Source organism: Pinus tabuliformis, chromosome 8 (assembly GCF_031772625.1).
Source record: "Pinus tabuliformis cultivar Carrire ecotype Pingquan chromosome 8, CPIR1, whole genome shotgun sequence".
In the NCBI taxonomy this organism is placed as follows: domain Eukaryota; kingdom Viridiplantae; phylum Streptophyta; class Pinopsida; order Pinales; family Pinaceae; genus Pinus; species Pinus tabuliformis.
Window position 1 is genome coordinate 1494891135 of NC_142294.1, and position 17537 is coordinate 1494908671.

Consider the following 17537-nt stretch of genomic DNA (forward strand, 5'->3'; position numbering starts at 1 on the left):
TAGTTTGCATATTGACACCATTAGGTCTTTTAGAGAAGTAGGTATCACCCGAAGTAGTATGGGGGGGGTGCTAGAACCAGGTTTCTGCACCGTAGAGATGTCTCAAGATTTTTAGTGGCCCGCAGATTGATCTTGCGCACACGTTGCTCTACGCACCTATTAGTACCTCGCAGCCTGCAATGTTTCCTTCGCGCAGTCCTGTTCGAGGCGTGATCTGTGTTATTACCCAAGTCCTTACAATTAACCCGATATTACCCAATTACTTAACTTATCTGTGTGAACCCAATTATACTTAACAATGTTCAGTATTATAAGTGTGCGCGATAAACAAAATAGTATAAATGTATGGAAAATAATACAACAAAAGATACACATTATTTGGAATCAAACTTCTCTTTATTATTCCTCTTCTTGGGTTACAGACCCAACTTCGTCCTGTGCACTCAGCTGCGAACTCTACTAGGCCTCTGCGCACTCAATTGCAGAGTCTCTTCCTACTACTACGACCCAAGACACTTAGACTTCTTCTCTATCCGCTACTAGATCATTTACATTTATCCATCTCCCATTTTTCTTCCTCCTTTACAACTTAGAGCCTCGCTATATTTATACAATCCCATGGTCCGCGAACCATGGGTAGGCCAACACGACATTACATTACATTTCAAAACTTAGGGCGAACAACCCTATGACTCAACATACATTTCGCGCTTCGCGCCCGCAATTCGTGAAGTCTTACAACATCTTTGACCAAAACTTGGGCTCGAGCCCCAAAACATGTTGTGGGGGGATTCCATGCCCAACATCAATCCCTTTTGGATCAAACAAAAGTTGTTTAAAATAAGAATCTGAGTGTTGGTTACTTAGTTCAAGGTTTCCAAAAGTAGGCATCTCTAACTAAGGTCTTTGAAGGAGAAAAGGGTGATGGAACAAAAAGGTGTATACTCTTTAATAGTTGTAAGGTTATGCCTTTTTATAGATTTGTGTACGAATAAATGATGAAGGTTTTTCATTATAATGATTATCACTCGTATCTTGAAGGGACTTGCCATCTATACATATTGTTAATAATTTTTATATTGAGAAAACCCTTGTTGTGTCTTGGATGTAATAGTGACGACAACATTAGTATAACAAATCAAAATTCTCTTGTAGGTAAATGTATAATTAAAAGAATCCAAAGAGGGCGGGGGGGAGGATGGTTGAACCCATGTTGGACACCTATATAATTATAAGGCCTCATTAACTAGAGATCCATGAACCAATTATGTGGAATACATGAGGTTTTATTGTACCTATGAAGGAAATAAGCAATTATTGGTTGTATGTATCAATCATTGTATCCATATAATCTAGGTGAGTAAACAGTTAGTTGTAGGAGTACAAAGTAACCGCTACCAGGAGTTGATCTCATGGAAGGAATATGGAAAATAAGTTGTGCCCCTATGGAAGTAAATATAACTGGAAAATTATTAGTGAACTAGAATGGAAACACTCTAAGTTATCACATTTGCACCAATATAGCTATAAAATTAGGAGAGCAAAAGCACTAGAAGAAACAAAAAAAAATTACTTGAGGGAGGTGGTTCCCTAGAGATTCCCAAGCATGTGCGTAGAAGTCATGGTCATCATTGAAACAAGGACAAGCAAAGATAGAAGTACAAAGTTGATATATTATTAAAAAAAGAGACTACTAGTAAAATAATGTTATAAATAAAATTTCTAATAGCAATTGTGAAAGTGGACTATGTAGATAAATAACCAACAAATCCAGTAAATGACAAGTAATGCTTGGAATAATGCATGCATGTGGCACTTAAGAGGGTATAACAAGTCGTGAGAAATTATAGAGAGGGGATCAACATTGTCGAGGCTTAGAGAAAGGATGGTGTCTACAATATAAAACGATTTGCATGCATCAAATCATTACTATTTTTAATATATTTTTGTCTTCACAAATATCATAATCTTAAAAAAAAATAGCTCTTATCCCTACTAAAATAAATAAATAAATAGTTTGATAATGTTAATACCCTTGTGCCATATACTAACACTATGGCTTTTAATTTCAAGAATATAACGACTTTGTTAATTAAAAAAATATAAAGTTTTCCTTTATAAAATATCATTAAGCTAGAACAATGTGCTCTCTAGAATATATATATATATATATATATATATATATATATATATATATATAAAGGAAATTCAATCATTAAGGTGTTCAAGGCCTATACTAATAAACATATGCATTATATTTTGCATGAAATATAACATACTACTGATAAAAATTCAACTTTTACATAGTCATACACAAATACTGTAAATATGTATTCAAAAAATTATTTTAATTTCTTACATTTTATCTTTTTACACGATATTCAAATTCATTATAAAAATATCATCCTTTCAAATTAATATTTTTTTTCAATATTTGGCATTATTAATGCCTTAGGAAAAATAATCATTAACTTGCACCCACCTATTACCATTATATTTTAATCTTGGTTCTTAAATTTAAAATTGACATTTACCTTTATTTTACTTTCATTAACTTTGAATTTTGGGAGACCACTTTAAGATGTTAGTGATAAATCACATAGAGAAGATAGATATTGGATTTTTTCCCAACTTATATCCTCTTGCATTCTTTTTATTAGGAATGGTGTGATTCTAAAATTACAACCTCAAACATGAATAGATTGCTCATTGGTATCAACTAAATGAAACCTTTATCTTTCACAATGGTGCCCATGTCCATTGATTCAAAACATTAAACGTAATAGTGGTTAAGCAAGACACATAAAACTTCAGCTTCTTGTGATCCATTGAGTTAGACTAATGAGAAAATGTTTAGATGTGTTGTCTCTTCATTTTATTATAGTATCACGATTTTTAGACTCCACAACCTAAATGTCATTTGGAGAGTTAATTTTTGCATTTTCATTCAAAATTTGAACTATATGTATGAAAACAAATTACTGTATTCACATTTCTATCTCAGAATTTCCATATTTCCATATTTAATATTTTATGGTTTGAATTTACATATATGCATATACGTATTATCATATTTAAAATTAAAATAAAATCATAAAATTAAAATAAAATCTATTTTACAAAGAAAATTTCAGGAAAAACTTTCAAAGTATTTGCCCTTCTCATGGATGGTAAACAGAAATACCTATTGTTTCTTCAACGAAGTCTCATAGAAAACCGTCCTAAGTGCTTACCCATTATTCATGGATGGTAAAGTCTTCATGGATAGTAAAGTCGTCAATATTGGTTATAATACTTGACCATTGTTAAAACTATTAACCAAGAAAAAACACATATTTTAGTGATCCATTGAGTTAGACTAAGAAACCAAATTTCAAATGCACTATCTATTTATTTAATTATGAACATTTTTAAAGACTAAATGCCATTTAAAATTTTAATCTCTATACATTTTATTCAAAACTTTAATTATATGTATGGCAGAACTTAAAATATCTTATAGTAATTTTATTATATTTAATTCTATTTGCTATATACATAATTAAATTCGGCATATTTTGATATTTAATAGTTTGAATGATTGTTTTTTTCGAAAGAAAAAGTGAATAATTTTTTATTAATAAAAATGAAAAGTTGCATTGAATGTATGCCTAAAGCATTTGGAATTTGTCCCCAGGATGAGTGTGTACAAGACACACACATAGTAGCAGAGCTACTAAAAAAAATTACATATTGCCAGAGAAACTAGACTTCTCTTTTGTTGCATTTTTTCTTTTCAACATTTTGCCAAACCCCAAGTGATGGAGTAGTAGAGACAATTGCGAGTTCATTATTTCTGGAGATATTTAGAACTTCTTTATTTGAATTAGAACTTTTAGATACATGTGTGCCTTAGTTGTTGTTTTTTTCCTCTAATTGGTTTTCAAGGGTCGGAACAGTTGTAGATCTATTCAGATTCTCTGCGTGATTGTTTTGTTCTTCCTCCTTTTCTTGTCCCTCCTCTTGAGAGCCTTGTTGTTTTTCTGTCTCTAGTTGTTACTCGGTTTCATCCATTTCTTCATCTTCCTCATCTAGCGATGGGAGTTATGGGAATTGCCATCCTTTTGGTTTTTGCGGTCATGGGGGTTCTGGGAATTTCCATCCTTTTGGTTTTTGTGGTCTCTTCTTTTTCTTTTCTTTTTTTCTGTGCTTGTTTGCATGAGTTTTGCAAGTGCCTTGTTTGGTGGCAAACCCAACATCTAAAGGGAATGTTTTTCAAAATCTAACCACTGTGTCCACTTGAGATCTTTGTGTGTCAAATGAATGCATCTCGGAAGGCCTTTTATCAAGTCCATATCCACACAAATACTTGAAAAAGTGAAGATCCCTTTGTCCATTCTCTCTTGATCCAGCTTTAGGAACCTTCCCAAAAAATTTCTGATGACTTCTAGGACCAGATGGTACCAAAAAGGTTGTGGGATGTTATGTAGCCTTACCCACACTGACATTTTTGACACTACCATTGAGTTTGCATCAAAACCAGGGAGTCATGGGGTTACGAAGAGCCCTACCCTTCCCCAGAACCATGGTCCATCATTTATGACATGATTGTAATCTTTTTTAGTATCAAATTGAACAACAAAGAAACCTTTTGCACACAGATAACTGAGTTCTTCAGATTTGGGTCAGAAACCATTAAATCGACAAATGATAGCTTTTGCTTGTAAAGTATTGAAGAGACCACTTATTTCTGGTAATTTTATGGACAGATCTGGAGCTTGTTCCATCTTTTCTACTATGTACAAACCTGGAATTGTCAAATTTGGGGTTTGTTTGTCCTGAGTACCAGCTTTCCCTCTTAATACACCTTTGAAAGAAGCCTGACCCTTGTGTGACGGTCATGATATGTCATATGTGCTTGCTCTTGGGGCACCTCCTTTTAGCCATAGATTCTGGATAATGGTAGAGTTCCTTTGAATACCATAGTCTTTCAAATAAATCTTTGCCTGCAATACTTTCCCAGAAAAAATCAAACTTTGTAATAGAGTAGAAATACTTGTGACATTTTGGGCATTTTGCTTCAGATCTGTCACTTGATCCGTACTCCAAACCCATAACATTATTGATTTCCCATAGATAGTTTTGATAAAAACCTAATACAAATCCTTCGGATCTGGGTCTACCCCTCTGCCGCAGCCTCTGGACTTTTGTCCCCTGTTTAAACTCATGCTGGTTTGCTATGTGTTTGATGATTGGGTCCAAAACCCCAGGTTGCATGGGACCATGCTCATCTCGGTCTTTTCTCGTTCCATCACACTGTGCCCTGTACTGCTGGAGCTGTCCTTTTGCTTTGCATGCAGCTCCTGACCACTGCATGTCCATGGTGCATATTTGTAGACTGTCCCAAAGGATGAAAAACCATTGTCTGCAGCCCTTCTCTTTTCCCATAAGCAGAACTGTAGAGCTTTGAGCCCTTCTTCCGCCGAGTTTTGTTTTCTGTATACTGCAGACCTGTCATGGATGCTTTTAAATAATCTTCGATCGATCCAACAACACATCTCATCGTCGTTGCATCCATTGTCCGCATAGTGGGCGCCATCGTTGTTTCGTGATCTCTTTCTAGGTATGTTCTTGGATGCCTGCGCACTCGTCTTTACCGTACCCAAGCGATCGAGTTTCCTGTGCGGCGATTCGAGCCCGAGACCGCTGGTCTTGATGAGAAAAGCCCCAAGCCAGGGATTCTTCCTTGCCGGCTATTGGTTACAAAGATGCTTCAGCAGCAATTTTCTAACCAGAAATCATCTTCTACAATTTGAATGATTAATATACATTAGTAATGTTTTATTTAAATTTAAAATTAAACTTAAATTTTTCGCATCAAAACTTGATAGAAATCTTGTGAGTAATTATCCTTCATTCGTCGACCATCACACTAAGGTCATATGATCATATTTCTATGCATCGACCATCCACACTAAGGTCATATGATCATATTTCTATAAAGTACTTATTTGGAGTGTCAGGCCATATCTATGTTTTGTTCAACTTAACTCCCTGGAAATTCCAGTTCATTCTCTAAAACAAACTGGTTCCTGGAGTGGACTTTGTCATCTTTGGTTTCCACGATGATGGTAAATAATCCTTCCTTTCACTTACAATTTGTTTCTTTAGTATTTCAAGATTTGATTTTCTAACTGACTTGATTCCTAAGATGTAAAGGTTTTCTCCTTATTCTTTAAATATTCTTTTATACAGGTTGAAAAGGATTTCAACATGTGTTTCCTAAATCCTATTGACCTATTATGGTTCCAATTTAAGTTAATATAATGTATTTTGGCTTCATTTTTCATATTACCAGTTATTCAAGTGTCATAATAATTCATCTATATTTTGACAAATATTTGAATAAAATGGCCTTTTAAACAATGGCCTCTTTAGTGCTAGTTGAACTTTGTGACTTCAATCCTGGAATCCATCACATGGTACCTCGGATGATGAACATTATACAATTTTGATTTTCAAAAGAATCTTTCAGGAATGATTGGTTTTCTTCATGTTAAATTTGTTAGACGTGTTGGTAATTGGAATTTTAACTTTTTATTTCTTATAAAGGTTTTATATTTGAAATTTGAAGGGCATTAAGGAAGGGTGGTTTGATGGTGGAAGCATATTTTTTGCTGTGATCCTGGTCGTTCTGGTTATAGGTAACGATTTTATTTATGTTTTTATTGTAGATGTTTTCAACTTTCAAAGTTTTTTTTGCTGTGATCCTGGTCGTTCTGGTTACAGGTAACGATTTTTTTTTTGTTGTATATGTTTTTAATTTTCAAAGTTTTTAATGAAGATTTTTATATACAGGTTTATTTATATTTTTACTATTATTATTATAATTTAATTTACAGAATAGTGTAAATTTATTTTAATTTAAAATTTATTATGGGATCAAAATTTTCAGGTGTAAATATTTTTTCAAGTTTTATATTTAAAAAAAAAAAATCTTTTCAAGAAATTTATCTCTTTAGGTACATGATAGATTTGAGGTGGAGATGAATTTATACTATTTCTTAGCATACATATAACCATGACATGTGTTAACACCATGCCAACCACCCTTAAATTAAAGGAATTACACCTCTTAAATTGAGCATCACACAAAGGTTTAAACCATAAAAATATTTTGTTTGTATATGAGCTCGGCATAAGTTTGGAATTGAGCATCCTTGCAACCTGCAGCAAAATTCTGTGGTGGAAATTTGCGAGTCTCAGGTTCATTCAAGTGAGTTTAGGTCATCGGTCTCAGGTGTGTGGTTAGTCTTTCAACTTATTTCTCTGTCATGACACACTCTTCTTGTCTGAGAGTTTCATGGGAGAAGGGATATGCTTTGTATAAAATGATTTGGGAAATGTATTCTCTGGAAATGGTTATGGTCGTCTCTGAATTTCTTGAAGGTTATGTCCTTTTCTTTATTCCGATGTTTGTGCTGTATGGAATTTTTCTAGATCATATGGGTGTTCTATTGATTAGGTTGACGAGCTGCTCATGGTCTCTTTGGTTCTGTCATGGGCACCCCAACCCTAGTTCTCTTCTGGCACTTTGTGGCTATGGTCTGGATATCCTCAGGTATCTGCAAAACATTGGTTTTGTTGGTCATTCTGCCCTCATTCATTTTGATTGTTGTTGGACTTATGGTTCTGAACATCGAGACGTTTTCTTTGTAAGGCTTTGGGTCCGAAATTGGGGCCACCATTGGGTTTTGCATGGGTTGTGGTTCTCACCATCAATTACCTTGACAAGTCCTCTCAGGTGCAACCCCTGACAATAATCTTCTCTTGGGTTGTGGTTCGTTTCGGGTCAACATTCTGGGTATTAATTTGTGGGTTTCAGTTTGTTTTATTTGTGTCACAAACACTGCATCATGGCCCGAGCTGCTTCTGGAAGAGGCCAGACCATTCAGGGCTCTTGTGGGCACGAAAAGAAGGCCAATTCGGCAAGTACCTCCAACAATCCTAGCACATCTACTAGGAAATAGCATAGATGCAAGTCCACCTCCAAGATTATTGAAGAAGTAGTGACAATGTATCACGCAGCTCAGTCATGGTTCATCAACTCATCGCCAAATGGGAAGAATAGTTAACTAATACAGCGGGACTGATGGACCTTGACTTAGATTATTGGGAGACCTTGGTGCTTGATCTAAGGTATTCTCAAGGTCGAGTTTTTCATTATAAGAAGACTATGCACTTGTATTGACTATTAAAGTGCTTCCTGGTTAAAGCCTTAGAACACATCCCCATAGGATTGACCACGACTACTCAGGCTTTACCAGACTATAGCAAAGATTTTCAACAAATCAAAATTCAGTTACAACAGCAAAATGATCGCCTTAGCCATATTGAGAGGCATATCCCATGCATTCCGCAATATGAACTCATTAGGTCAAGTGCCAAGGATCAGGCTCTAGTTGACTCAACAGATGACGAGTAGTCTAGCATATCACTTCTCTTTTAATTATTAGTATATGCAACAATTTTTATCTTTTCAGTACCTTCAATATGCCTTCATATATTTAGATGTTAGACAATTTAAGGAAAATTAGACATTTTTAGCGTGGATGGATAGACTTATATTCTATTTAGTTATTGGACGGCTTATCATGCTATTAGGTGCCCAATGGACCTAGTTTCCCACTGGGTAGGTTGAGACTACCTAACCACTGAGCATATGGATGTAATCTAGTTGTTTTTTTATGATAATGAAAAGAAAGGTCCTACCAAGCTTACCAAAAAAAATGTTATGTATCAATTTTGTCTTAAAAGTATTGAAAAAATTACACATAGCTCATATTTAAATGTAAACAACATCTATCAACAAATAAATATTTCTATTTATATATGTAATTGATATAATACTAGTTTAGATCCATTTTAACTTAGTATCTACCAAGCCCAGAGAAGGGTCAAATCTCTTTTCACTCTAAAAGTCTCTATGCTTGTTACAATGTCATCCAGAGTAGGTTGGTTGATTACCAATATAGATCCATCTCAAGCACGTATCTAGCATTCCCCGAAAGGGATCAACTCTCTCTCTCTCTCTCTCTCTCTCTCTCTCTCTCTATATATATATATATATATATAATTTTTCATTGTTTAAATTGTATTTTGGAATGATATATAGACTACACAACTTAAACTTGTAAGTCCAAAAATCTCTTTGTTCGATTTTAGAGATAATTGAAGAGAACATATATAGCAAAATGTAAAATAGTGAGATTACTTCAAACATTTTAACCATAAAAACTTTTCTTTTTTTCAATTACTTTATATGACATATAAATAATTTTTTTAACAATATATAATATAAAGATAGTTGATGTTAAAATATTTTACATAACATGTGCATTGAGACATTTTATCCATGGACTACATTTTTCACATTAAAATGGTTTTATGTTATTAATATAATTTTACGTTTGTGTCTTGATATGATTTGCACAACTTTAAATTGAGTAGTGGCACCTAAGCCATCAAAATCACCCAAGGAACTTACCCGATCTGGCCCACAACAACCCTTAGCATGGTTTGAATTTTTCCCACAGAGTTTTGAACCAATGACCTTTACAGCACAAAGTACCTTATCTAAACACCTTGTCACCGCCCGCTCTACACCCATTGGGCAAGTATATATCAATATTAGTTATTCCTGCATATTAAAATATTTTATTGATGACCCACATTGATTTTTTTTTTATTATTACAAATATTTTTAAATGTCACATATTGATTTTATATTATGAATTGAATGAATTACTCATCTCCCTCTTATTATTCTTATTGGGAAGTACTTTATATTTATTTAATTTTATTTTTTAACCTTCAATTACTGTTTTTTCTTTGGACATGAAATATTTTATTACAAGGCTTAAACATCTTATTACCACTTTGTTTTACTTTTAATTACTTTATCTCTTTTTAAAGTTAATATAAGATTATATTATGTAATATCAACAACAAATAGAGTGACCATTGTCAGGTTGGGATTATTAATGTTTTAATTAAAACTAATTGAACATGCATATTCATTTTTTTTTTTATTATAGCCCTGAATTTAGAGAATATTTTATTTTTGTTTTAAGAGAAACATGTGTAAACTCCATATTGAGCACGAACGAAATCACCCATCTATTTCATAATCATCTGCTTCATAGTGGATTATACAACGTGCCTTATTAATTTTTCTGCTTTTATTTATGTTTAATTTAATTTAATTTTTTATTTTTCTGTGTAATATCCCCAATGAATTGTAAATATTTCATTTACCTTCTTGTGAATTTACTTTTATGGACTATCGGCCCATGCTAAGGATAAGTATGAACATGTGATGTAAATAAATGTTTTTATAATTTTATATTAATAAAATGTTGCATTTGGCCAACTATGTAAATTATGGTGGGGGAAGATGCCAGAGAAAAATTTCACACCAAGACAATTAAGAAGATAGTTAGGGAAATCCCAAGAAGGGAAAAGGGCATAGGTCGCTCCTTCCTAGAGATAGATTATCTCAAGTTTTGGGAAAACGATTCTCCAAAGGGTGAGAAGGGAAAAACTTGAGGCAACATTGTGTCTTGGAACCTAGTAGGAGGGGGTCCAAGTGGACAAGAATCATCTATGGACTACAAAGGGTCTCTATGGGTGATCTGAATTTGAAACTACTTGAAATTTGTTTGCAAGGTATTCAATTCAGAATTAAACATGTTTAAAAGATTTCCATGTCTTGCAGAAAGAAAACACATGAAATTTTCAGTTGTTCATGACCCATTTAAGCATAGCAGAGTTATTTCCTTTTACTGTTTAACACATTAAAACAAATTTTTTCTGCAAAATAAATCAACCACAAATGCAAAAGAAGTTGGGAAAGTAGTTCACCCCCTCCAGGGCTACATCTGCTGGGTCCAAAGCTCCCAATCGGGCTTGTCCTTGTTTTTATTAAATGCTCAAATTGAAAATACAGCTGAATAGAATCAGCTACAGGAGAAATAGATGGTAAAAATAGATTCAGAACACTTGAATCCTTTCGAATTGACTATTGAACCACCTCCAATGGATACCTGCAACCCTATACAGTCTTCACAAAACTGGGCCTTGGTGGCTCCTAAAACATTCACGGCTCCAAAACCTCAGAAAATGACCTCAGATGGTTGTAATAACAGCACCAATGGCTTCAGAAGGTCGAAATACCCAAAATCAAAAAACAAATCTTCCAAAACCGACTTTCCTAGCCAAAGTTATGGCCATTTAAAGTTTCTCCAGTTTTTCCCTAGAAAAACTCCAGCTAACTTTTGTTAACTCCAGATAGCTCTGCCAATTATGGCGGGTCTGCCAAATTTGGCGCTCCTGCCAAAATTCCGCCAACTTAACTGACGTTACATTTAATGTTTGGTGGTTTCCTCGGATTTCGTGCCCGACGGAATATTCATTTTTTATTTTTTTTTTTGAAAAATTACAATTTCTAATGTTATAGACAAATTCTTCTTTTTGCCATAACTTCCTCATACGGTGACCGTTTTTCGAACCGTTTGCGGCGCCGGAATCGGGAAAACGAGCACTTTCCAGTAATTCAACTTTGAACCAGTTCTAAGCACTTTAAATTTTAAGCATTTTACGACACTTAGGACATGAGCACCTGATCACGCCTCCCCATTGGGAAGCTTTTGGACCCCAAAAGCCTTCAACTACCTGTTAAAGAGGTGAGGGTACATCTCCCTCACTCTGTCCACCTCCATCCACTTTGCCTTGTTCGGTTTGCTACCTTTGAAACCAACCCGAACATAATCTACACTGCCCTTCCTTGAAGTGCGTGTCCTTCTGTCAAGGATTGTATCTTCTTTCAGCTCATCTAAGAATTCTGGTGAGAAATCTTCTATAGATGGCAACTGAACAGCATTTTCATGATCAACAATTAAAGGAGGTTCATACAAACGTAAGTTCTCTACATTGACAACAAAATACATTTGCATGTAGGAAGGCAAATCTAATTGAAAAGCATTATTTCCAACCTTCTTGAGGATTTTGAATGGACCATAACGAATAGGCTTCAGCTTTTTACCTTCTCCTTGCATCCTTTCCTTACTAATGTACAGCCATACCTCATCTCCTTCTTGAAACTTGTGATCGACTCTATGCTTGTCGTGTCTTTCCTTGTACTTGCCTTGACTCTTCTCAAGCTGTTCTTGAATTTGCTGATGTATTTGCTGAATTCTTTCAATGAATGAACGAGCTTTGTCAATGTCACTATGTCCCTCAATGGAAACATCTTTCTCAAGAATGAAATCAAGAGGTGATTTTGGCAAGTAACCAAAACAAGCTTCAAACAGTGAGGTGTTTGTGGAAGAGTGCTTGGCACGATTGTAAGCATGCTGTATGTAGTGCAAATGTTCATCCCAAAGCTTGGGATGCTTGCTGCAATAACCTCTCAAGAGGTGCACAATGGTTCTGTTCACAACTTCGGTTTGTCCATCTGTTTGCAGATGGAAATCAATACTTTTCTTCAACTTTGTGTCCATCATCTCCCATAGGTTGGACCAAAAATTCCCCACAAATCTGGAATCCCTGTCACTAATAATGGAAGTAGGCAAACCAAAGTGAATCCATACATGATGAAAAAATAATTCAGCAGTTTGTTCAGCAGTTATAGTTTTGTTACAAGGCATAAATATACACATTTTGCTGAAACAATCAACTACTACATATAAATAATCATGTTGCTTTCTAGATTTTGGCAAACCTCCTACAAAATCCATAGAGATGCTCTCCCATGGTATAGAAGGTATCGGCAAAGGAGTATACAAACCAAGCTTCCTATTGCTAGGCTTGCTTGTAGCACATAATGAACAACCTCTTCTGAACCTTGAAACAGAATCTACCATGCGAGGCCAATAGCAATACCTCTGTAGATGTGCAACTGTTTTGCTCACACCAAAATGGCCAGCAATAAGAGAAGAATGAGCTTCTCTTATGACATTTATCCTCTCCCCCTGTGGTATACACAACTTGCCCAAATGAAACAGCAAATTGTTATGCATGTGATAGTCATTTTCCTTTACATGATTTCCTTTACTCAAGTTAGCATACACATCTTTAAAGTCATCATCAGATGCATATTGTTCTATGTAACTATCATGTACAATGGAGTCATTCTTAAGTAAAGTAATAGCACCAATAATAGGCCTTGAAAGCATATCAACAACCTTATTCAAAGTACCTTTCTTATACCTTATTACCAAATGGAACTGTTGCAAGAAGACCATCCATCTGATGTGTCGTGACTGTTGTAACTTGCTTTGTGATTGCAAGTACTGTAACGGCTGATGGTCGGTATGTATAACAGTTTCTTTGCCCATCAAGTAGTGTTTCCACTTTTTGACGCTTTGTACCAACGCATACAACTCCTTATCATATGTAGGATAATTTACAACAGCACCATTAAAAGTTTCAGAATGAAAAGCAATAGGCTTACCATGCTGTAGAAGAACTGCACCCATAGCATAATCACTAGCATCAGTTTGTATCTCAAATGGATGTCTCAAATCCGGTAATGCAAGGACTGGAGCTGAACTAATCTTTTCTTTCAAAGATTTGAAAGCTTTTTGCTGCTTACTTCCCCATTGGAAAGCCTGCTTCACACTTGTCACTGCATGCATAGGAGCTGCTATAGAAGAGAAGTTAGAGATAGACTTCCTCCAATATTGAGCTGCACCCAAAAAACTTCTTACCTCTGTTATGGATTTGGGAGTAGGTCACTTCACAATAGCCTTAATCTTAGCAGGATCAATTCTCAAAGCACCTCCTCCTACTATGTGTCCCAAATAAACCAAAGAAGTCTTTCCAAATTCACATTTTGACATTTTAAGAAATAACTGATTCTTCTTCAAAACATCAAGTACTTTTCTAACATGCATGACATGATCTTCTCTAGACTTGCTAAAAATTAAGATGTCATCTAAGTATACAATAACGAAATCATCAAGAAAAGGACGCAAGACATCATCCATTACCCGCATGAAAGTTGCAGGTGCATTGCACAAACCAAACGGAATCACAAGCCACTCAAAGAGTCCTTGTTTGGTTTTAAAGGCTGTCTTCCAAATGTCACTTTCTTCAATTCTTACTTGATGATATCCACTGCGCAAGTCTAGCTTAGTGAAATATCGAGCATCTTTCAGCTGGTCTAACAAATCATCTATCCTTGGGAGTGGGTAACGATTCTTTACCATTATCTTGTTCAAGGCCCTGAAATCAACACACATACGCCAAGTACCATCTTTCTTTGGAATCAATACAATCGGTGACCCACATGGCGAAGTACTTGGCCTTATGAAACCCTTGTCCAACAAGTCCTTGATTTGCTTCTTTATTTCAGCATTCTCCATAATAGACATGCGGTACATGCCTATGTTTGGAAGAAGACAATCTGGATGAAAATGGATTTCATGTTGAATCTCCCTCTTAGGAGGCAAACCTGTTGGCTCCTGAAACATCTCATGATATGCATCAACTACATCATACAGATCTGATTTAAGTTTTGGATCACAATTGTCAAATGACTCATGATTCACATCAACCTTGGGCTTAATCATAAGAAGAACAAAATTCTTACTTGAATTGACCAGCCTTTTTACCTGTCCTGCATTCACCATCGCTATATTTGTCTTCTTGCAATGAGCTCTAACAATGAACTCCTTGCCATCTTTGAACATATGATATTTGTTTTCATGGCGATGAAAGATAGCTTTCTTGTCAAACAAGTAAGGAATTCCCAAAACAATTCCTGCTATATCAAAAGGTACCACATCAAGTTGAACTGTGTCAATAAAATGTGCAGTAATTGCAAAGCGCAATGTGCACTTTCTTGAAACTTGTAAATTTGCATCCTTGCAAATCCATCCAAGTGGATATGGCTTCGGATGTGGAACGGTCTCAAGTTTAAGCTGCTTGACCAAGTCCTCTGATATAAGGTTTGCTTGTGACCCACTATCAAAAAGTGTGTCAATTTTAGTATGTTTTGAAATCACCCTCACATGAAACAGTTCAATTCTTTCTTCCTCATTAGGAGTTTGTACATGGCAGTTTGAGGTACTAGTGTTGGCTTGAGTTTCAACTTCTTTTCCCTTCAAGTTTTTCAAACCCATGGCTGTAATTTTGGTTTCATCACCTGAATCTTCCCCTAAATCTTGTGGTGTAGATGTAGTAGCAGCAGTTTTCTGTTTCCCTTTGGATTTGTTGAATTGAGGTCTTTTTTCAGGATATAATTTCCAATAGTTTTTCTCCTCATAGCCTGGTTTAGAACAGTGTTTACAGATCACTTTCTCACTCTCCTGTTTGACAGATGCATTCTTTTTGCCCTTTCCCTTGGAGGTTTTCTCTTTGTTTTTCCCCTTGGGGGGCTTGTTTCTACCCTCTTCAAATGTTTTTTTTCCCCTTGCCTCTAAATGGGTAGCTTGGACACAAACCTCGTCCATGCTAGTAGGGTTAAACATCAAGATGGTGTGTCTAAGGTAGCTATGCAAGCCACCGATGTATTTTAGCAAGGTTTCTTGGGTCTGTAAATCTACCCCTAACAAGAGAGCTCTTCTCCTGAATTCTTGGGTGTAGTCTTGGACACTCTGACCCTTAAGTTGTCTGAAATTTTGCTAATTCATAATGCCTTTCTGCATGTGAGCAAGATGATAAAACTATTTTTTAATGGCTAACAGAAATTCAGGCCATGTTCAGGTAACCTTACCAAATTTCTTGATCTCCTCTTTAGTCTTGGCTTCCCACCAGACCAATGTTGCTCCATCCATTCTCAAAGAAGCCAACTGAATCTTTGTGGCATCATCATGCATATTCTAGATCCTCAAGTAAACTTCCAACTGCCTAATCTAGTTGTCAAGCTTTTCTGCATTCACTTCACCATTAAACATAGGTAATTCGAATTTTACATCAAGCTTCAAAAAAGGACTTTTTCCAGAGGATCTATTCTTATGAACAGAAGAAGACGAGGATGAAGAGGAAGAAGGTGAAGATGGGGGTGGTGGATCACCATTTCCTCCATGTCCTTTCTTGGAATGATCATCATCCTTCTTACCTCCTGAAGAGCCCTCTCCTTCATGTGGATGTTTGGACCCTTCTCCAGCCAATTTCTCATTTCTTTCTTGGTACAATATCCTCACCATTTCAGTGAGGTCTAAGAAAGCCTTTCTAAAGACTCTTTCTTCTTCTCTTGGATCTGTCTCTATAGGAATTTCTCCTTCATGTTCATACATCCTTGAAGCTTCTGCTAAGACTCTTGAGGGTGAAATTGAAGGTTGAGGTGATGGCTCTCTGGCCTTCCTTGACTGAGGATTCTCTCGTTCTCTAGTCAACTGTCCTTCCCCTCTTTTAAGTTTCAACCTGGTAACCATCAATACTTTGCAAGACAGTTAGAAGATCTTTGCAAAAAAACCTGAGCTCTGATACCAACTTGATCTGAATTTGAAACTACTTGAAATTTGTTTGCAAGGTATTCAATTCAGAATTAAACATGTTTAAAATATTTCCATGTCTTGCAGAAAGAAAACACATGAAAGTTTTAGCTGTTCATGACCCATTTAAGCATAGCAGAGTTATTTCCTTTTACTTTTTAACACATTAAAACAAATTTTTTCTACAAAATAAAACAACCACAAATGCAAAATAAGTTGATAAAGCAGTTCACCCCCTCCAGGGCTACGTCTGCTAGGTCCAAAGTTCCCAACTGGGCTTGTCCTTGTTTTTATTAAATGCTCAAATTGAAAATACAGTTGAATAGAAGCATCTACAAGAGAAATAGATGGTAAAAATGGATTCAAAACACTTGAATCCTTCAGGATTGACTATTGGATCACCTCCAATGGATACCTGCAACCCTATACAGTCTTCACAAAACTGGGCCCTAGTGGCTCCTAGAACTTTCACGGCTCCAAAACCTCTGCAAATGACCTCAGATGGCTGTAAGACCTACACCAATGGCTTCAGAAGGTCGAAAATACCAAAAATAAAAAAAATATTCGTCCAAAACCGACTTTCCTAGCCAAAGTTATGGCCATTTAAAGTTTCTCCATTTTTTCCCTAGAAAAGCTCTAGCTAACTTTAGTTAACTCCAGATAGCTCCGCCAATTATGGCGGGTCCGCCAAATTTGGCGCTCCTGCCAAAATTCCGCCAACTTAACTGCAGTTACATTTAATGTTTGGTGGTTGTCTTGGATTTGGTGCCCGGCGGAATATTCTTTTTTTAGTTTTTTTTTGAAAAATTACAATTTCTGATGTTATGGACAAATTCTTCTTTTTGCCATAACTTCCTCATACGGCGACCGTTTTTCGAACCGTTTGTGGCACCGGAATCGGGAAGATGAGAACTTTCCAGCCATTCAACTTTGAAACAGTTCTAAGCACTTTAAATTTTAAGCATTTTACGACACTTAGGACATGAGCACCTGATCAATGGGTGTAAAATTTGAATGGTGACAGAGGTCCCAGTTCTCATGGGTTGGGTGGAGCATATT

At 35.7% G+C, this 17537-nt stretch overlaps 1 protein-coding gene across 1 annotated transcript in view; it reads left to right on the top strand.

Moving 5' to 3' along the window:
- LOC149241486 (calcium-transporting ATPase 8, plasma membrane-type-like) overlaps positions 1–17537 on the top strand; it is a 391510-nt gene that overhangs the window by 132122 nt on the left and 241851 nt on the right. Inside the window, exon 7 of the mRNA XM_089370563.1 lies at positions 6614–6683. Within this exon, the coding sequence (XP_089226689.1) occupies positions 6614–6683 (70 nt within the window). The remainder of the gene's footprint in view (positions 1–6613; positions 6684–17537) is intronic.